The sequence below is a fragment of the Pyrgilauda ruficollis genome, unplaced genomic scaffold, assembly GCF_017590135.1.
Source record: "Pyrgilauda ruficollis isolate IOZ18807 unplaced genomic scaffold, ASM1759013v1 scaffold56, whole genome shotgun sequence".
NCBI classification, from domain to species: domain Eukaryota; kingdom Metazoa; phylum Chordata; class Aves; order Passeriformes; family Passeridae; genus Pyrgilauda; species Pyrgilauda ruficollis.
Window position 1 is genome coordinate 943013 of NW_024527266.1, and position 22519 is coordinate 965531.

General features: G+C 43.5%; 1 protein-coding gene across 1 annotated transcript in view; it reads right to left on the minus strand.

Moving 5' to 3' along the window:
* Positions 1–20561, minus strand: part of LOC121361160 (synapsin-3-like) — a 39100-nt gene extending 18539 nt beyond the window's left edge. The window contains exons 1-5 of the mRNA XM_041481585.1: positions 20232–20561; positions 19425–19487; positions 9788–9930; positions 4480–4554; positions 1012–1114 (exon numbers count right to left, since the gene is read on the minus strand). Of these exons, the coding sequence (XP_041337519.1) occupies positions 1012–1114; positions 4480–4554; positions 9788–9930; positions 19425–19487; positions 20232–20354 (507 nt within the window). The 5' untranslated portion in view covers positions 20355–20561. The remainder of the gene's footprint in view (positions 1–1011; positions 1115–4479; positions 4555–9787; positions 9931–19424; positions 19488–20231) is intronic.
* Between the last annotated feature and the right edge of the window lie 1958 nt (positions 20562–22519).

The window sequence follows — 22519 nt, forward strand, 5'->3', positions numbered from 1 at the left end:
TGCATAATGCAGGAATGCGCAGTCACTGGAGGCCTCATGTGGTTCTCATCAGCATCCCAGCCCTCGGCGGGTGGGACTGCTCTCCCACACATAGCTTTCCAGTGTGTCAGCACCCCTGCATGAAGCCAATAGGCTGGCTCTGCTCGTCTTCCTCAGCTGGCCTGTGTTGGTGGAGTTTACAGCAGGTCAGATGTTGTGTCTCCTCAAGTCACATACTGACAGAGGCACTTGCTTACTTGCTGGATTGTCTCTCCTCCAGGGCATCTCTTCAGTTTCCCACTTTGATTTTCCGGCTTTTCCTTCTCTGCCCTGTTAGGATGATCTGAGTGTGCTATTTACCCCACCTCCATATCTGCCTCCTGGCCTGGGAAGGAGCACTTTGAGCTTTAGCTCTCAGAGCCACAGTCTGTCCAGCCCTGAATACAAAATGTTGTAGTACACATTACCCAGAGTAACTTTGTGGTGCTTTGCCTTGATGGGCTCTTACTGTAGTGCATGCTGTCTGTGCAAAAGATTTTAGAAAATACACCTTTCTTTTTTTGTTCTATCAAGATGCTCTTGTTGCTTGTGAACCTTTTGCTACACTCTCACCATTTATTTTCCTCTTTTAATTAAGGTGCAACTTGGATTTTTTTTTGGAAGTTGCCTTAAAAGTGATCAAAGAAAGGTTCATTCAGAGAGAAATTGAGATTTTTAGTGAACTGAATCATCTGCTGGAAAGCTGAGGTGGCCAGCACTCTGTGGCTCTCCATTTCCTTTCACGGTCCACACTGAGAAAGGAAGGCACTTCAACCCTGACACTCTGCTGTGTGTCTGCTAGTTTGGCTGGGGCTCTGAATCAGCTCCTAACATATCAGTGGGCATGGCCTGAAGATGCAGGTGGGCACAGAGGAGCAGAGACTGCAGGAGCACGCAGGGTTGGTGCAGGTTGGTGCGTGTGAACTCCAAGGCAGAGTGCTTGCAGATACACTTCCCAAAGGAGACCCACATTCATGTTGCCCATGCTCTCACCTCAATGATATAGTCTTTTCCATCTTTGCTGTGGACAGCTTTGACAGCACAGATATCCAGACCTCCAAACATTTCTGCGCAGGCATCTGCCCAGAGTCGGTACCTGCAGAAACCACAAGAGCATGGCCTAGGATTAGCTGTCCTTGGGTAGTCCACCAAAACCAGCCACCCATCCTGCTGCCCATAGGAACACAAAGTGATTTGGGAGCCCTTATTACAAGGTGTCCTTCATGTGTTTTGCTGGGTCCTTGACTCCCTCTCTTGACTCCCACTCGCAGGAGATGGAGTAAAAAAAAAAAGAATCTTGCCCTGAAAGTTTCCTTCTGAAAGTGTCCCTTCATTTCAGATTAATTCAATCCTGCCCTCAAAGCCACCTTAAAATGTTTCTTTCCCTCCTCGGTATTTACATCAGATCTCCAGTTGGTTGTCATTCAGCCAAGCTATAAATATTTAGCTCATTTAATCTTCCAGTAGTGTTGGCCCCTCAGCGTTTGTATTGGCTTTGCCTGAAAGCCCTCCATTATGCAGGCAGCTTTCTCCTGATAAGATGTCCTGGACATTAGGACTGGAATAGGATCAGAAAGTGAGTGTTGAATTTAGCAAGGAATAGCCATCCCCTCTCTGATCTGTAACTCAGTAGCCCCTGCATTTTACAATTTACTTTCAATTTTATCCTTTTACAGTCTCCTGCTTCCTTCTATCCCTTGGGTGTTGTTCCTAGTCAGGCAGTCCCATCACATGGACCAGGCACTATTTGTTGGAGGGAGACCTTCAGGCTGCAGATCTTTTCCCTATCCATCCCAGGATGGGAATGTGAGCTGGGGGTCCCTTAGCTATCCTGGAGTCAGAGGAGGAGAGAGAATGACAAGAGGCATATTTATGGGGGGACCACATCCCCCCACTGTGCAAGTGAGGAGGGAATGAGGCAGCCTGGTTTTATTTCCTGTGCAGCTGTGCCGTGGTCCCAGCCATTTAAATAAAAATAATAATCTCAGAACAGCAGATCTGTAAGCAGGACTATGACATGATGCAGAGAGGGGAGGGAAGGCCACAGTCTCATGAAAACACTGACATTTTGCAGACCCTACAGGGACTGGGGAAAGAGCTGTTCTGGCTAAAGAACAAATTTAAGTCCTTGAAGCCAGTCAGAGTCCCCATATCTTGACAATATAATGATGAACTTGTGTGAACACAATGTCTCTGGGAAGAAGAAAAATGATGACTTATATGACTATCGGTGCTTATTTATCCCTAATGAGGAGAACAAGTGTGTTCACCCTGGACGCCCAAGGAAGACAGTCTATGAGAAGGAGTCAGTAGCATAAAGAGGAGGAGAATTATGGACTGCATGAGTCAGGCAGGAGGCACAGAGAGCACCTCTCATGCACTGCTGTGGCCCAGCATCCAGGGACACCATTGTTGGAACACCCCTCTTCCTGAGGAACATATCTTGGTGCCTGGGCTCAGCAGCCAGGGAATTGTTGGTCACTCCAGAGACTCTGATGGCTGCACATCTTCAATGTTTGTTGGCCCTAGGTGAGCACTGGGAGCATCAGGGCCGCTGGGGTGTAATAGGAGTATTACAAGGAAGAAGAGCATATTTATGCACATGCACCAGCTGTTGCATTTTCAGAGGATCTACTGTCATTTCTGCATTACCTGAACATTTAAATCCTTTGTACTTATGTTCAGTACAGTAGGTACTTCAGGTTGCTCCTATTCATCAGAGCAGTTGAGCACATTCTTGCCTTGTTTAATGCACTGGCAACTCACAGATTTCAACAGGGTTTGTTGCGTTTATGGCTGGATAAGGCTGGAGTGGTTAATTGTGGTACAATTAACAAAACAAACCTTCAAAATGCAGTGTTGTAGGCTGGCAGGAATCTGTGTTTTAGTCCTACAACACTGCAATAAGGTAATGTCTACCCTTCATGTGTTTAGCTTCAGCTGTGTTATAAGCAGCCAGGATGCATCATGATGTCCACTTCCCACAGTACTATTAGGGTCTTGCAGAGCCACCTTCAGCATCTGATTTGGGGCTTGGCTTCCCTGTTTCACAGAACTAAAGGTGCAGAAGGGACCTTAGACGGTTGCCTGCACAACTCTTGTGCTCCCAAGAGGAGACATTTCTTTAATCTGGTCAGAAAGAGGACAGAGATTTGCCATCCCCTTCAGAGCATCAATTTCTGTGCTATGCTATCCTTACTTTAAGAAAATATAGGAAATATTTAAAGGAACCTTTTAAGCTATAATTTATTTCTTACAGTATTATACTGGTATTGTAAGTAGTAAGAAATGCCTATTAACAGGCTTCCATATATTTAAAGACCCTATGCTCTTTCATTTTTTTTTCATCTTTAGGATGAAGAGGTGTTCAGCTTGTGGGCAACTTCTTCCAGGTCTGTAACAGTTCATGAAGGAGAGTGAACATCTGTATTGCAGGCAGGATAGTCTACAACTCTACTGGAAAAATATCAGTGGTCTGCTAACTGAAAAAGGTGGAAAACTACATAGAACTACATAGAATTGTTGCATGTTTTTCTCAACAGCTCATTAGGTTTTCTCTAAACATTCCTTTTATTGTCCTTTGGACTTTCTCCAGCTCCTTGCTATTTCTCTTCAATTGTGGTGCCCAAAACTGGACAGAGTCAGAATTAATAATGAACCTGACAAACTGTAGGTGTAATCTGAGAAAAAAATCTTTAATTCACTAAGCATGAATGCCTACATGTAATCTATGGATTCTATACATCTAGGAATAATCTACTTAGATGGGATGGAGGAAAGTGATGAGAACAAGTGTTAGTTCTGCAGGATAGGAGTTACAGCAAAGCATGTTACCATGAGTCCACAGTGTCAGGCAGTTGCAGTATTAGCAAATATCACAGTGATTTGAATACTGGAGTAGTATTTGCAAGTTTTGGTCTGTAAGATGCATGAGGAAATTCTTTCTGCTCTGTTCTACAGTGAGAAGACCTTAACTTAGACAGTGACCACTTTTGTCAGCCTAAAGCAAAAAAGTGCTTTCAGCAGTTCAGCTGACAGTTTTTTTCCTCTGTTAGGCAGAAGAAAAACTCTTTTTCTGCCTTTTGTTAGTAATATACTTAGAATAACCTCATGTTACTTTGTGTTTCGTGCTTTGGCCTTTCTGATTTTATTCCTACATGTTTGTACTGGTGTGCTTGACCTAGCATGCTGGTCTTGTTTCCTATGGTTGCACTCACTAAAGATCTAATGAGTTAGCAATGTTGGTTTCTAGCTGTACTTTCAGTCTGTTCTTCAAAATAGGACAGTTTGCCTTTGTGTCCTTAGTATTTTTTTTAAGAAAACACTCAGTCTTTTAAAGTCTTTATCCAGCCTCCCAGGAGACCTCACTTACCAGTTCTCCCAATTAACCAAAGTCAGAAATACAATTCCTCCCTTCTAACCCAAGAATAGCTAATACTGTCTTGAAACACTCTTCCTTACCTCTCTGTCATTGCAATCTGTTCTAGCATCGCGGAGCCCGTGTTTGCCTTCCAGTTTCCAGAGATGGAAGTCCTCCTAGGAAAACAAACCAAAAACATAACCTGAACATGAAAATAGACTCCTGACCCATCCTCCTGCATACTGTAGTGCTCATTCTTGACTCTGTGCTTGTACAGGAGGGGATGAGGTGAGGTTCTTCCTCCCAGAAGCCTTTCCAAATCCTTCCTGAACAACACTCCATACAGGATATGTTGTTCAGACTCATGAAAAACTGACTGAGGATTTTAGGCACAGAAACCTCCAAGGAATCTTGAGCACACATCAGGCTGTGTGAGTACTTTCTTTCTTTATACATTAGACCTAGGGGAGCTGATGTGTGTGTAAAAGATCTCTAATAATCACCCTTATGTTCTGCAATGGGTAGCATCCTCCGTCCATGGAACAGAAGGTCTCCAGGCAAATATTTACTGAGCAGCTTCACAAAATATCAATTCTGACATTCTGGGTCTACCTGAATTTGATTTCAGTTGTACTTCTGTGTTCACTTCAATTTGATTTCAGTGGTACTGATGTCATAGAATATATTATCATACTGTCTTTTCATTGACTTTTCATTGACTTTTCATAGTGGCTTACTGTGTTTGGACTCAGAGAATTCCCTATTTCAAAATCTTTGGAGTTTCATTAGCTGCAACTGATAGCTATTTTCCAAAAAAGGTACTGTTGCTAGAAAATTCTGGGTTTCACCATCACTGTCAGGGGTGAAAATTTTCCTTTTCTTGACCTTAGGCCCAAGGCAGACATCGGGCAGCCTGCTCTGACAACACTCCAGATAACCCTTCCATAGTGCACAAGCCAGGACAAGTCAACAAGCTGACAGGATACATCCAGGAAACCTCTCCATGCTGAAAGAGATTTATGAGGGGAGTATGAGGTGTGATCCAACACTGCAGTATGAGATTATGGGAGTCCTTGCTGCCAGTTCTCTCACATTTTCAGCAACATGTACAAAAGACACTGAATTTGCAAAACTACATTCAGCAGTGGTAATACTGATGTCCTGGTAGACTATAAACTTGAATCATTATAGCTGACTACCTAAGGTTCCCCTTTACTCTTGAGAGAGACACCCTGAAGTGCTTTTCCCAATTCTCCTCTAAACTGGCATGTTTAGTTGCTGTGAAATTGAAATTATCTTTGTGGCCATGTTTAATGGACTGGACTGGGGGGGCTGAAGGAGCATGATTACTGTGTTGAATAACTGTGTTTTCATGTAGTTGACTTTTGGGCCTGTTGCCTTCACCTGGCATCCATTCTGCTGCCCTACTTCCCAAGCAAAAGAATGAATTCCTCCTCAAGCTTGGACTGTCATTAGCCCTTTGATGGCCTGTAAGGCCAGCGTTCAGTCCTCAGCTTTTCTTTCTCTTTTGATATGGGACTCATAGGATTATGTTTTTCAGCTCTGCAATGGGAAGAACTACTCTTTGCTAGCATTTACTTTTAACAGAAAATTGCCCTGCAGTGCCAGAGGGCATCCAAAATCCCATTAGTACTGATGGGAACTCCTGGAGTCTCATTAGTGAGAAGATGATTTGACACTGGGGCTTAGAAAATGCACCTGGCATACCAAATGTAAGCAGCTGTGTTGTCCCTAAGACAATTAAACCACAATTTGACAGTTTTACAAGGAAATTTGTCATGGGAAAGGTCCCAAAATAAGAATTCTGCTCAAGCCATTGGGCTGATTTGTTGGACTTGTTTATGCCTATCCAGATTGATCCAATTTTCAGCATAAGATTTAAAATATCTCTCTCTGCTGTATTGCTAACTTTCTTGCTAGGAAACCTTGCTGTTTTGAAACTGAAGAGTTTTATTTGAAGCCCACTGGATCAGACACCAAACCCTACACCACAGCCTCTGTCAAGATCACTCCCTTCCAAGCAAGTCTGAGCAGTTCAGGTGTTAACTGTGACCCCAAACTTACAGAATCACAGAATCACTGCATATTCTCAGTTGGAAGGGACTCAGAAGGATCATTAAGCCCAACTCCTGGCCCTGCACAGCACTATCCCCAAGAGTCACACCATGTGCCTGAGAGCATTGTCCAAAGGCTTATTGAACTCTGTCAGGCTTGGTGCTGTGACTGCTTCCCTGGGGAGCTGTTCCAGTGCCCAACCACCCACTGGTGAAAAATGTACAACCTAAACTTCACCTGACACCACTTCAGGCCATTCCCTTGAGTGCTGTCACTTGTCACCAGAGAGGGGAGATCAGTGCCTGCCCCTCCTCTTTCCCCTATGAGGAAGTTGAAGATTATGATGCCTCCCCTCAGTCTCTTATTCTGCAAGATAAATAGACCAAGTGACCCCAACTGTTCCTCATACAGCTTCTTTTTGATTTCCTTTTTTTATTGTATGAAGTGAAAAAGGAGACTTAAGACAAAAAAATTTTCCTGCCTCAAACCCCATATCTTTTAGGGACTGAAAGGCTTCCAACCATCCTAAACATCAGGAGGCCACACAGTGTACAGTCAGTATCTTAAAGAGAAGGACCCCAGACTTTTAGAGATCAGCTGCTCAAACAGATTTGTGACCACAACACCTTCAGCATTGTTTAGGAGAAGTGGATAAATGAGGAGATCAAGAGCTCTTGGTGTCCTATCTCAGTCTATAAGTAGCTCTAGTATAGACACAGTGGATGTGGTATCCCCTACAGAGCACATTGAACTGCTTTGGAGGTGACAAGTCAAAAATCCCACTCATGAAACTACAAAGGAAGAGTATTACCCTCTTAGTAAAAGCTGGTGGCAAGAATAGCTCATGTCTGAAAGTCAGTAGCTGCTGGCTTAATTCAAAGTGAACAACATTTCGTGAGTCTAAACTGGAAATGATCCAGCTGTTTGCCTCCAGTTGGGCGGAGTGTGGAAGCATAATTTCTGCCCTAAATCCCCTGTAATATGAACAGTTTTCATGTTTTCTCTTTACCAGTATTACAATGGCAGTCAAATACACTTGGTGGAATTTTAGGCGTGTATCATATGCTGCTTATCTGCTGTTTTCAGACTGGCTCAAGGCATGGACAAAGTAGGAGTTTGTTAGTGTAAATCTGGAGTCACTGCACTGAAGCCAATGGGAAACTGAACTGAAGCCTTGGGCCATAGGCTGGAAGGAAGTGCATTGAACATCTGGGGCAGGGAGGAATGCATGACTCACCCTGCAGCATCCTCCCTCTGGCAGATGCTTGGTGCAAAGTAAACATATTCTGGAGAATTTCAGTGCAGTCTTTTCTCAATAGAAAAGGGGTTTTAAAAGTGTGTGGGTGAAGGTATAAAATTACTGGATGGATTCCATGGCTCACAGATCAAAGCAAGTCCCTTAGTATGACGCTACTGCAAGATGCTGGAATTGCCTTTAAGGCTAAGATTTGCTAGCATGACTAATGGTTTTGAGTCTCCTATTTGGAACACCAGTGAGAGCTCTTATATTTTGGGTGCTTTTACGTATGTCCTTGGACATAGTAGGGACTTATACCATAGAAATAACCTAAATAACCTGGGGCGGAAGGAACAGTCCCTGGTGGGACTGACTATACCACTCTCCCAAGCTCACATCCATAAATGCCTCTCTCAGTCTAACTCAGCCTCCTGGGCTAGCAAGTCACTGGGTGAATCTTGCTGTTTGCTTTCTTTGCTAATGAGCTTTATTTCTCATTAAGGTGTTCTCTGTTCATGACAGTTTTCACATGAAAACATTTTTTCTTTAGCAAACAATTGTTTGTGCAGCTATACTCCCAAGTGGGATTAGGTCTTAGTGTGACTGCTTTCTTTCCTCAATCATCTGGTATTATTTCTGATCCTTGTTCTGGATGAGTGCATGGTGAGTGCGAATAAGTGAGGAGGGAGTATGGTCAGGCTAACTTGGCCTTTGTTTCAGTTACAGGCGGTTGGGGAGCAGGCTCTGGAGCCAAGGCTGGGTGTGTTGGCAGGAATAGGGAATTTTAATTGATATTTTAAACCTTCTTTCCTTTGGCCAATTTGAGTCAGACTCTGAGATGTTAATGTAGTATTGGGCAATTGTGCTATTGTTGACCTGATTCAATTAAAAATAAAATTTCTTTCATTGAGATCACATGAAGTAGCCAAGTGTCCCCCATGTTCTTCTTTCCCATGAAGAATGTGACTCAGTCATTAGCTAGTTTTCTTAAACATCTCTGTGCTAGGAATCCAACTGGGAATTTTAGGCAGTTATAGCTGAAAAAGATGTGATTGTGTACATTTCATTATCTTGTTTAACTATGTTTCAGCAGAACTATGGCCTAGAGGTTTGCAGACACAGACCCAAAAGTCACAGTGTTGTGGGTGTTAGGTAACATGAAATTTATCTGGCGACCTGAAGAATGTTCTGCTGGAGCTGACTACTTGTCCAGAATTCTGTGGTTGGATAAGGAGCTTCTGGAGAAGCTGCGCTGTGTGGCTTTTTTCATTTACTGGTTTGCAGTAAGAAGAAACAGGTGTCTTACTGACTCATGTGGTTACATCTCTAATTAAGCGTGGTGACTACTGAAGTTTGGCTGAATGCTTTTTAAGGTTTTTAAACATACCAATGTTGAAGACTGCTGTCATGACACCTCCCTCACTACCTCACAGGGCAGGGAGGAGCTTTGGGGCACCCACAGAAATGTTTCACCTTCTCTCCCTCCTCTGTATGCGTCAAGGAGCACACATGCAAAATGCCCACAGAAACTCTGTGTGCTGCCCCGGTTGAGGCCTTCATACCTGGTGCTCTGTGCCCCTCATGTGATGTGGTGCTGTGATCTGCAGCTGGGGAGAGGACAGGGTGTTGCTGTGGGCTGAAAGATGGGGTGCTGCTATCACCTGGACACTGCAGGACTCCAGGAGTTGCAGCTAGTTCAATCTTTTTTTTTTTTTTTTTTCTCCAGGTGGAAAGTGGGTGGGTTCAGTTTCCATTAGAGGGTACTTGGAGCTGGAGGATTTTGCTGGAAAAGATGAGCCCTTCAATAACAGGATGGAGAGGTGATGGCTGAGCACAGTCATTATAGTGGGAACTAACTGAATCTCAGAAAGAGACAGACCGAGATTTACATTCCAGAAACAATGACCTGACAGTGACTAATAGAGAAGATGATTGGTGGATGAGGGAACTGAGTTCAGAGGTGGGAGGAGAACAGCAGGGTTATTCTTCAAGGAAATTAAGTCAGCTACCTACTCCTGCCCAGAGCAGACACCGACTCAGTCATATCCATAGCACTGTCTCCTCCCCATCTCGCTCTGGCATAGGCATGCACTCACATGTAAGCCTTGTAGTTGCTGCCAATTTTCTGGATTCGGATGTCATATTTGGAGTCAATGAATGGCTCGATGGTGGCATAGGTTTTTGCCATGGCTACTATGCTGGCCATGTCCCGGAAGTCGTGCTGGTTCTCAACTTTGACCTTGATTATCAAAATCCAGTGAAAAAGAGACAAGAGCAAAAAGAACATGAATACTTTGTAAGCAGACGTCATCTCTGCACCTGAATAGCACAATGTCTATTATGAATAGCACAGTTAAACCCCACACAGACACAGCTGAGGACAGAGCAAGGCTTCTGTGATTCAAAGAGAGAAGCTTCCCAGAGCAAACCAACCCAGAGCAAATCCATCCCATTCTCCTTCCTCATGCCCCAGCCCTGGTAATTCTGGCACCAGAGAGGCAGCTAGACCTTTGCCCAAGTGGCTCTTGCTAATGGTCTTTGCTTTTAGGATGCTTCAGAAAAATATTCAATCTCTTAAGAGGTTAATTCAATTACTTCATTCAAACTTTGCAACTGCTGCTTCCTGTGTTGGGATGGATGAAAACAGTATTTTGGGTGGTCAGGAAATACAAACCAATTCCAGGAAATCAACATGAGAGCTGGTTGTCTGTGACCTCTAGCCTTCAGTTCCCTGGCATTTCACATTAACCCACTCCAGATTTTCTTTGAGGAGTTGTGTAGGTCTCTTGACTGGACATAAACTCTGAAGGAAAAGGATGTCTCTGGGGGAGTTTCTGACTCTTGGGGAGACTTGTGTGAGTGTGAGGCAATGGGCATGTGGGTAGGACAGCTGGTTGGGTGTCAGACTTGAGTCTCACTTGGAAACAAACGAGCAGTTGAGACCTATGAGCTACACTTTTTCTGAGAAGATGGCTTTTCACAGATCTGTATTCAGTTATGGGAAATGCTCTGTATCTTAATTTAAAAAAAGGTGAAATGGGGAAAGACCAAAACAGTAGAAGTTCTAATGATATACTCAAACCTCTACAAAAGCTCATTGATTTGGGAAAGCAAAACCAAACAAGCAGGGAACAAGAACATACTGGACAACTTCACCTCACTCATATCTTTAACCATGGCCTTTAGTGTATTGGCAAACACTTGTTTGGTGCATCTAGGAAACCTGTACGAATCTTGTTCCTTAGGGCTGGACATTTGCAGGAAGGGTGGATTAATTTGTGGAAAAAAGACCATGACTGTATGAAAAGGATGCGCAAGTGAGTGACTTTCTTTATGTTATTACCCTCACTTTGTCTTTTGGAGATGCTTTGAGACCACAGCTAGGGATTGCAACCCTGCTTTGCTAAGTGTTCACTAATGGTCTCTTCTCCAGAAGAGCTTTCCATCTGTGTCACTGTGTGTTAAAAGAGGGTGATGCCAGACTCCGTGGAGCCAGCTGAAGGAAGCACATGCAATGGTATTTGGTGTTTCTTTGCAAAGAGCAAACAAGTGGTTTTATGTATCTGCTTTCAAGCATGGAAGGGTGGGAGCCATCTTCACTTGGGAACAGAGAACAAGCTTGTTGCTAACCTGTTTTACTCTGTTTAGATTGTTTTGTGTAAGTGCCAGCTTACACATAGAGCACATACAAAGATTTGGCCACATCCTGTTGCAGAAAAGCTTTCAAAAACTGAACAGTTGTGGGGAAGGTGAAAAGTGCAACCAGTTTGACCCATGACCATTTCTAGATGCCTGAACAGGAAAAAGAACTCATCTTTGCTTCTCCTGTTACTGACGAGCAAATACCCCTAGTCCTTCTCCCTTTTGCTGTGGTGAGGGCTGTGCTCTCACCATCCAGGAACTGCTGGGGAAAGGAGCAGAGAGTGATGACAGTCATCTGTGGGAAGGGAGGGTACCAAAAAAAAAAAAAGAAGGAAATAACAAATATAAAGGGGATATGTAAAGGCAACCATTATATGGCATCCTGGAGGAGCAGCCTTGCTCTAGGCTGTGTTGTTTCCCTCTGTGTCTGAGTGGGGATGTGCAGGGCAGGGTAAGGTGGTAGGAATGCCCTGGAGGCAACGGGGAGAATGGGAGAGGGAACCCAGAGCCTGGACTTTCAAAATACCAGAGAAAACAATGCAGGCTGTGTTGGAGCTGGGTATTTTTGTTGCAGTGATAAGAGCTGCCCTGGGCTGAATGACATCACGCAAGAGAATCCCACCCAGATGAGATGATCACAGGAGGGACTGCAAGGGCAGGCGACACTGAGCGGTGTTACAGTACTCCCGGACCCTTTTGGGAGTGAGAAAATACAAAAGCTATTATATAATGACCTACTTGGAACAAGGACGTTTGTGGGATTTGAAACAAAGTGCTGTGCTTGTGCAACAGATGTCTTTGGGCCCAAACTGAAATGTTTGCATTCTCAGCCCAGGAACACTTGACCCAGAGCAGAGGAAAGGATGCAGCTCCCCCCTCCAGACTGGAATTAGACCATATTATATTGCTAGAAAGGAGCTCATCTTGTTAAATGTGATGTTTGCTCAAAAAGTACAGCATGTCTGGAAAGGTCCATTTCTTCCTCCTCCTCCACCACCCCTTCCCTAGAGGGAGAGAAGGAAAGCAATTGAAAATTTTCTGTCCAATGGGCCTGAGGACTTTTGGCTGGGGGGACTCACCAAGGACACAAAGTAAGAAATGAAAAATTAAGATGACTCCCACAGTGCTACACCACTGCACAGTCCTCAGGAAACAGCTCTGGCATCTTCCCTGGCCTGTGCCAGAGTACTTCCCATGGACTTTTCAGAAAAAGCAACTCACAGAAGTTCCCTTGTAGGGGATCACAGCCTTGTTTCCCAACAGGCATCAAAATAATCACCACACCACAGCTGAAATCTGAGCCACCGTTTGTTAATTGTTAGAGCCAGCCAAATTTGACAAAACAACAGCCGTATTCTGGGTTAATGCTGGTTTATCCCAGGGTACGGTTATTACTTCATAAACAGGAAGCACTCAAGTTACAGTGAAATTAGATTTATTTTCCTGCCTTATCTATTGAGTCTCCCATTTTATTAGCTTTCTACTTTTAAATTTTGTATAATTCATTTCATCCTGCCTTGTAACCCTTTTAGATGTCAATAAGATATCCATTTTCCTTACAGAAGAAAAAATCCCAGACATAACCAAAGCCAGGGTGGCTGCAGTGTGACACCAGAGGGCATTATTTAAGAAGGTACTATTAAAAATCAATCTAGTGCAAAGTTATCAATTTACCTAACAAGAGACAAATCTGTCTTCTAAAATGGCAGGTTGGCCAATACATGAAACTGATAAAAGAAGTTGAAAAGAAACCAACAGGAAGCCATTTTTCCCCTCTCTCTCTTTTATTTTGCAACCTTCTTAGGATAAATGCTATATCCCATTAACTGCATAGGGGAGTGCAAACAGTGAATACAAACACAGCCCCTGCCCTGGCAGCCTGTTTGCTTAGCTGTGCTGGCTGTTTGAGCAGCAATAGACTCATTCTGAAGCCATAAGTTACTGTTTGCTGTAGCATTTTAGTGACCTGTTAAGAAGGGTTTGGGCCAGTGTGTTGACAAATGCCTTTTCTGAGTAAGAAAGCTCCTCCTTCCCTCCTGGCTCTCTTCCCTAACCCTGACACCAGTGATGCCCTAGCATGCTCCCTGTTGGAAAGGGGTGTCTGGCTGGTTTGCTGGGGACATGCTCACACAGATGTGAATATCCCTTTGCCCTGTGGTGGCATCTCAGAGCCTGATGTCACCACATGACCTGCATTTGGTACCTGTTGGCATCCTCAGCCTGCTCAAGAAGCACTGGTCTTTCTGCCTTTGTCTGGAGAGCAGTCCAAGGGGCAGGTCATGAAGAAACATTCTGCTCCATCCCTGTTGCAGACCTTGTTTTGAGACCTTTCTTGCAAGGCAGGATTTTGGATTGTTTCTGGCAGCGTTAAAACCCCACTGTAGCAATTTGCTGGGCAGTCTGAGCAATACCTCAGATCTGTGTGAGCACTGGTTCCTTTAGTGAAGGATCTGTCTGGGTAGAAACTTCTGCTTCCTCTGTCTCACAGTTCCCTAATCTGCTGCTTCTTCTACATCCCAGATGTTCCTGGACACCAGGGTCCCAGGGCTACAGCTGTCCTCCCTCATCCTTAGTCTAAGCACTGCAAGATCTTGCTTTCCAGTCCCCTTTTGCTTTCATTATGTGGCCACATGAAAAAATAATTGGTTAGCCAAAGTGCCATAATTATCTTAGTCTGCTAGGACTGCCCTAGCCTTGCCTTTCTTGAGCATCATCCAGTGTGAACTCTGCTTTTGAGGTTAACTCTGCCCTACAGGCTAAACACAAATCACTTTGGAGATAACTTGCAGAAGCACTTTCTGTGTCCAAAATGAGGTTAGAGCCAGGTTCAGCTGGAAGGTGAGTGTCCAAGTCTGAGCCAGGGCTGGACTTGGCAATGTGGTGTTTAACTGAGTCTTGGTAGGCTTGTGAAAATTCATGGTCTGAGTGTTTTCTTCCAGAGGAACTGGTGCAGCCACACAAAGCTTGTGATTTTTCATCCATCTCAACCTGCTCTCAGCCTTTCTGTAGGGACCCTACCATCTCTGGATAGTGGGTCTTCAGGAACATTTCTGTGCAGATGGTTTCCTGAATCTCTCCTTTCCTCTGCCCCGAATTATGCTCTTCTTCTCAGAAAATACCCAATCCAATTGACACACAATCGGTTTAGGCCTAACTTTGACCCACCCCAAAATAGTGAAGTCATAGTGCTGTCAGCATTTCCTTATTATCCTCACACTGAAATTCCCCATCTGCTGCCTTTAATGTTTTGAACCTTCCTAATACAGAGCTCAGGTCTTGGCTGTTGTGGTCCTTGGTGCCTTGGGTCAGTCACTGTTTCCTGTGTCAGCAAAAGCTTTCAGACTGATGTGCAAGAAATGGGGATGTTTTTGCTATTTTCAAGATATTTGGAACATCCTCACTCATGAGTCAGTGGGAACACAGTGATTGGGCTGCTCTATTGTGAATGAATGTTACATGTCAAGTCATTATTTGTCTTCTCTAAAAGAAAATATTTGTTCCTTGACAAACTGAGGCAGCCCTTTCCCTTCCTTTCCCCTTTAGCACACTGGATTTTCAAAGCTCTCACTTTTGGAACATTCTATTTCCAGTCCCGAGAGAGACAAGGTGACGAGCTGTCCTTCCTGATAAAAACCTTGCAGTATTTTTACATTACAGAGTGGCTCTGTTTAGTTTGTGCTATATTTATACCAAGGAAAAAAAGAAGCAGAGAAGTCTTTCCCATCCAGTAAGAGAGAAAATAACTCTGACCATATTATTATGAACAACAAGTTTTTCTTCTGCGATGTCATAAATTCATCCAAGCCAGGATTTGTACAGGGAAGGTGTTTTCATAATTACGGGGCAGGAAGGGACAGGAGTGACTCTTAAACTGACCTAATTAGAGAGGTCTAAAAATAAAGTAAGAGCAGCAAAATATACATATATATAAAATTGATATAAATATATGTAAAGTCACATGAACAGATACTGGTTTTCCTCTCCGTGTAGATCTGGCAGTTGTTTCCTTCTCATGATCTGATCAGGAAGAGGTGAAGAGGTTCTTTGAGTGAATTTGCAGTACTGGGCTCTGTTCCTAGGGCACTTTAGGGTCATGTTAACACACAAATGGCAAATACTAACACACTCAGAGCTTTATTCTTTTCCATGGGCTCTGGCATAATGAGATCCGGAGTCAGGAAGAAGTGTTATTCCTTTCTCACTGCAGTGCTGTCCCTATTCAACAGAGACCCCCAATCACTTCTGGGGTAGGTAGGCTCAAACTGCACAATGCTTAAAAATGCCTTGACCTCTAAGGAGCTGCTGGGCAATGAGCAGTTGTGTTCTGCACATGGGAAGACATCTTCTCTCAGTGTCCATCCATAGTTTCCCTGGAAGATTCCTTGAGTACTTTTGATCCTGGGAGTCTGGACAACTTAAGTACAACATGAGAAAGGTCCTTCTCTGCTGATTCCATTGTAAACAGTTGTCTAAGCAGTGTTTCTACAAATATTTTATTTGTATCAATACTGCATAGGGCCAGCGGCACAGAGAGCACTTGTTATGATCTTCCAGTGCCACAGAAATATGAACTGACTCCAAATTTTGGAAGGAACATAACGATGATCATGGGAGGGGCTGAGGGGCATGTGTTCTGTTTTTAGATTAGAAGATTGTCTGTTCCTGGGTGAAAGCTATTACTGGTGTCTCTGTTCAAGTCAATAGAGAAGCTGTTGTTCCTGCATTTCTCAATGGAAACTTCAAAAGATGCCTGTTGCTGCAAATTTGTTTTCTCCATCTCCATGTGCACCTCACACGCACATATCACTTGGCAAGAGCATTTCTTTCACAAATGGTATACTGCCACCCCTTTTGGTTCTGATCCTGAATAATAGCTGCTCTTCTCCCCAGCTAAAGACAGTTGTGGCTACCCACCCTTAATGGGAAGGCAGTCAATAGGGTGTATTTTGTACAAGATCTTCTGTGGTTATTTTTCATTTTAGCTTTGAGGATTCTTTGTTCAGCCTTCTGATTAAAAAATGTGGTGAGTGAATTTCGTGAAAATTATGTCAAAACAAACAATATGTGAAAATGAAAGTCTATTATAATTATGTTCCTTCTAGCAACTGTTGCAAAATAATAAACATTCAGCACTTACACTGCCAAGAATGTTATGAACATGAATTAGCAATAGGTATCAGGTAAACATTATAATTTCTCTGGTATGTAACACAGATAAACTGAAGAAAACTGCGAAATGACACAAATCTCCCTGAAAGCAGATGGTGGAACTCTTCGGGGAAGAGGTATTTTCTGCATCCAGAATTCTTCTGGCTCCTGGCCACTGCCTCAGACAAATAAAGAATAATAGTTCCTGGACTTCCCATCTTTGCTCATTCTTCTATGTGTTGGTGCCTCCCATTACACGTGATTTTATCGTTAATAACAAAAATAATAAGTATACTTCCTTGACAATTTCTGTTGTAATAACACTGTAACCTGAATGCTCACGTCCTTTGAAGCACCAATTACAGGTACAAATACATGGCTTGCTATCTTGGCATCATTGCAGTAAGTACTGTTTTAATACTCACATGTGTACTTTGGCTAATACATTGATTATTCTATCTTTTGTTTCTCCAATCACTGGTTTAATACAAAACATGACCCGATGCAGGTGCTTTATTAACATTTACTTTTTTGCACACATCAAACCAAAACCAAACCTATCTCTTTTCATATTATGTATATTTTATAGCTAAAGACCTGCTATTTCCTGCTATCATCTCTACTTCTGAAAAACAGTGCAAGGAAATAATTTAGCTCTCTCTAATCTCACTGGTTATTGCTTTTACATTATGATGGTTAACAACACCACAATGTCTCCTGGGAACTTCCCTCTTCTGCATGACTTTATTGTAGGTTTGATTTTTTAAATCTGTAGGTGTTACTTTTCTAGTATACCCATAATTGCACTTCTCTGTATTTCTCCTGATATTTTCTGTGGTTTCTTTTGTCAGTCCTGCTTGGGCTTAAACCTTACTGTTTCAAAAACATAATGAAACAAATTCTTGTTACTTGTGTTTTAAACCAACTGATTTATTCTTTATTTTATTTTATCTTTCTCTCTTTTTTTGCTCTGTGCAATGAAATGCAGTGAGACTAAAGAGAGAAAATTTAATCAGTCTTAACTTTTCCTTCAGGCTGCTTGTGGCGGGAGAAGGGCCCAAACTAAAATCAACCACCTAAAGTCAACCAACTAAAGTCAACAACCCTTTCTTCCTGTACCTTCCCCATCTACTGAACAGAGCAGTGTCGAAACTCTGTGCCAAAATGCACATCCAGACTTTGCTAGTGGTCACTAATTTCATAATGGACTAAAGTAAACTTGGCTTCAGACCAATTCTTTCTTCTAAGATGCTGGCTATTAGCCTATCTTTATCTGGAATGACTTCCTACATGTCCTCCTTGTACCTCTGAGTACAATTGTGCCAGGAGTCTGAATAGAAACTCTCTTCCTCCTTAACTTGTGACAGCAAAAATCAACATAATTAAAGAATAAAAAGGGAGGGAAAGTATGAGGTGGAAGAAGATCTGGTGTGTGGTGCAGAAGAAAATAGCTAAATGTTCTGCTGAGGGTTTTGTCTGGAAATGCTATTAAGATTGGACTCTGATTCTCTCTGATTCTGCCCTCATCTCTGTAGCCACTAAGGATCCTTGGTGCATGAGACACACGAAGCCCTGCATTACAGGTGAAATGGCAGAGCAGTCAGAGACATGCAGGCTTGCAGGGTCTCAGGGGAGAGGTTTTCCTCCTGGTTTGTCCTGGTTGGTTTTTGCTAATTAAACCCTTCCTAGGAACAAGTTAGTGGCTCCCAACAAGCACCTCTAGGCTGTCTGCACACACTCTAATTCAATGACACCTCTGCCTGCTTAACATAGACAGCACCAATATATTAACCAACATTTCCTGCTTATTTACATGTTTGTTCCTTGATGCTGAAAGCCAGCTCCACCACTGGCACAGGGATCTGTGCCCACTTCCTCCCCAGCAGCTACCATCTAGACAGGGGGACATTGCAACCAGAGCAAGAAAAGTTATTAGATCCTCCATGTGCAATCCAGCAAGCCAGAAAGGGCTTCTGTTTCCAGAGCACAAGCAAACAAACTGTACCAAGTTTAAATTTAGTGTAACTATATATATTTTTCAGGCAAAGTGTGAGGCCAGGAGAAGGTCTGTCTGCTCTAGGGAGGCACTGTGACAGGCGTATCAGTTACGAAGTTCATGTACCACTCATTTGGATTCAGAGATGATACATCCATTTTGTACTTCTGCACAAACCAAGTTTTAGACAGATAGGGGATACCTTTTGAAAAGATATATGCAAGAAAGAGGAGACTCAAGTGCAGCAGGAATGTGCTGGTGATGCCTCACTGAAAGGGGAGCCCAATCACCCCAAGTAACAGGGGCTGCTAATTCACTGGGGGAATAAAGATCCCAGAGAGCCTGGGAAAAACAAACAGGTCCTTCTGGGTAGTGAACTGTTTTTCAGGATTCCTTGGCAGGCAACCAGCCACTCTGCTTTGTAAGGTCTTGTTCTTCCTTTCAAGGAGGAAAAAAATAACTGAAGGGCTCCCATTTTTTGAATAAGGTCATCATAATGCACTCAAGAAGCCCAGCGCCACAGCTCCTCATTGTGAGTGCTATGGGGTGTAGCTGCACTTTACAGGTGCTTGAATAAACAACACTACCACTTTCAGGAGCAGAGAAAATGTATAAAAGACAACAAGCCTAATGACTTCAGCCCAGCCAGCTTTTCCCCCGCACTTCACCAACCCCCCCTCCCGCATCCCAGACAGCCTCCAACCCAATCCCACTGCCTGTCTCCAAGTGCGTGACAGCGGAAAAAGGCCTTTTCTCCCACAGGAACAGCCAGTGCAACCCAGATAGGTTGTGGGGAGGTTTAACCCCTTGGCTGGCTGGTCACATGCCATGTGTAATCACAGGAATGCTGAGCCACATATGCATCTGTTTCCAGATATATATATATATATATATAAATATATATATATATATAAATAAATAAATATACATATTTTTCTTTTACTTACCTTCCCCATTCCAGCATGAGCATGTCCCAGCTTGACCACTACAGGAAAATTTGGAGTTGTGAGCTGAAAGACAAAAGGACCTTTTCATTAATTTTTTGTAGATTTTTTTTTTTTTTTTCCCCAGCCACTGTATTTGGAACAATTTTCTTTTATTTAGTAGCTTTTACCCCCTTTTACCCCCTTCCTGGATGCTGTAAACTGGATAAGAAGGAGGCCAAATAAAGTTTGCCTGGATGGTACAGCAGTGAGAAAATAGCGTTTTACTGGATCCTATTATGATTGAAAATGGAGGCCTCGCAGAATTCCTCAGATCTGACCCACTTCTGCTGTGTGATAGCAGTTTTCCCACTCTGTACATAAGGATTTGTGTACACCCATATGCATGTAAAACACTGTTGCACTTGCAAGCTTAAGTGAACGCTTTCTGATGCTGAAAACACCTGAATGGTGAGAAAGACAAGGGTTGTTTGTTCTTCTCCACATGGACTGCTTTGGCCTTAATAGGGAGTGCACTCTTCTGATCCACAGGGAAGGTGGGGGGACAAGGAGAGAAGGAAGTGGGGCTAACACTTAGGTGCAACTCAAAGAGTCCATCTATTCATAAAGTCTGTTCTTCTCTACCTTCAGGGGTGGGTATAGTGAATAAAAGAAAACAAAGAAGGATTGGGATCAGCAATAAAAATACAAAAAGTCATATGTTCTCCCTGGCTTGTGTGGTGTTTCCATTGGGAAGGGTCCTGCCACCCAAGGCGTACAAGATCATCTTAGAGCACGTGGGATTGATTTTACTTGAAGAATTGCAAGTACCCTCTCTGCCTCTTCTTCTCCAGTTTCATGCTCATGCAAGGATTCACTTGGAGTGGTCGGCTCAGAGCCGGGCGGCTGTAGGAAGTGCACATGGCAGGAGTAAGTAGGATATATGCACCACATTTCTCCTACGTGCTGATTGGTCCAATTCTACACTTTTGCTTGGCATCCTTGATCCCTTCATCTTGTCTTGTGCTCATGATTCTTGTGACCTAAATGCTATTTGTTCAGTATATAGCTGGTTATTTTTTATTGCATATTTAATTTCCTTTAAAGACACTTTTATCTTTGCTTAAGTGCCTGAAGCAATGAGCTCTATTCATTAAGCAGTTAACCTGGAGATCTGGCAAAGGGAGGCAGCTGAATTTTGATGGATAAATGGGTCTCCTATTTATTTATGTTTGAGAATAGATAAACAACTTGTTCTTGTGCTAATTACCAATTATCTGTAGGAACAGACAGGCACTACGCTCTAAAGATAGAATGGTGCAGTCTGCATCTGTGGCAGCTCACTATAAATAAATTAGTAATGAACACTGATATGTTTTGCTATTCAGCTGCTTGTATAAAGAAATGTCACAGGAGAGGGGAACAGTGAGTGCATCACGTCCTCAAGCAGCCTGTGTCCCTTTCTTCAGGCAGAAAGCTGAAGAAAGATCTTCAGACCACAGAAGGGCATGATAAATCACAGTCCTGGCACAGGCAGGGACCAGCACCACTGCTTCGGAAGAAGAGGCAAAAGACTGACAAGTGGCCATCCTGAAGTCAAATAGTTACTTATATGTCCAGGCACATGCTTTTGTCCTCTATTTTACCTTTGCCTCTTTAATTCCTTGTAAGAGCCTGAAATTTAATTTATGCTGGCACAAATGCGTCAATTGGAGGACTGCACCTGAGGCTTACTGAAGATAGGGCTCTGGATGTACCATGCCAGGCCTTTAATGCTGGAAGATGAAAGGCAACCTAGTAGTTGGGGCACACACCTGCTCAGGCTCTGGGAGATGTGGCTCGCTTCCCAGTTCTCACATCCCTGCCCCATGTGTCCTGTTTGAGCCAAAGTGCTTGCAAGCCCTGGTCTCTGTTCCCTGTTTGGAAGCAGAGGCAGCAGCTGTTCCTACTGAGCAGGAAAAGCAAACTGCACGCTGTGAGCCCGCCTGATAGCCTGGCAAGGAGGCCAGAGAAGTGTGTGAGATAGATAATGCTCTATCACCAGCTCAAAGCAGACAGAGGCAGGAAGCAATGTCTCTGCTGCCCTGCTTTTTGTCCCCTGCCTCTGATGTTGCTGAGGGAGCCTGCTCAGGCATGGGGCCCGGGAGTGGGAAGCATCTGTTTTCCTGTATACATGCAAAGAAAGTTTGGGATCCAGTAAACAACCCAAGTTTACTGTTAGTCTGGAAAACACCACCGGCAATGACAACATGCTGCACAAACTTCTCCCTTTCTCTTTGCTTCTTGGAAACATGAGCTCTGCTTTCTTACTAAGGCTTGATCTCATCCCACCTGGGGGTGACCAGCATGTTGGGGTCACATGTGGCTTGGCCTAGGCATAGCACTTGGGGCTTGAGGTGAGACAGATCCAGACTCTGAACATGTGGTAGCCTTGCTGGGAAAGCTGTGGCTCCAGAGAAATGTTGGTGCATGGCTAGCCAGGAATCTGCCTCTGCTGCAGGAAACCCATCAGATTTCCACGTACATGAACCTGCCTTATGGGGGAAACAACAAGAGAGCACGGCACATGCACAGAGCTGCCTTATATAATGAGTTTATCTAGTGACAGTGGAGTGCCCTTAGCCTGTGCTGAAGTTAAGTGTAATCAAAAGCTCTTCACAGTCCTCAGGACTAAAACAACCAGAGTCCACAACCACCCACTGGAAAGCCCTTGCTGAAGTGGTGGAAGTGGTTGAACACCACTGCAGTCAACAGGGAGACCTTCAGCTTCCACCAGAGTCTTGCTGGGACTCAAGTCCCATTTTTTCTGCTAATGAGGTAGCCAGCCAGCATACTTGGCAAGCTCCCAGATGGACAGGGAAGCCAAAAGAAGGGAGAATCTATTATACACACAACTCTGATGCAATTCACACACAAACACAGGGAGAAGATCTGCAGGTGGCCAAAGCCACCACAAGGGCAGACCCCTAAGACTAGTATTTACACATACCGAGTCATAAATTTCCTGGGAAAAAAGATTATTATAATCACAGAATAGCATCACATTTTAATAAGAAAAGCATGCTTTTACTGAAATCATGCAAAGACATATATCTGTGTCTTTCTATGTGTTGCAAGGG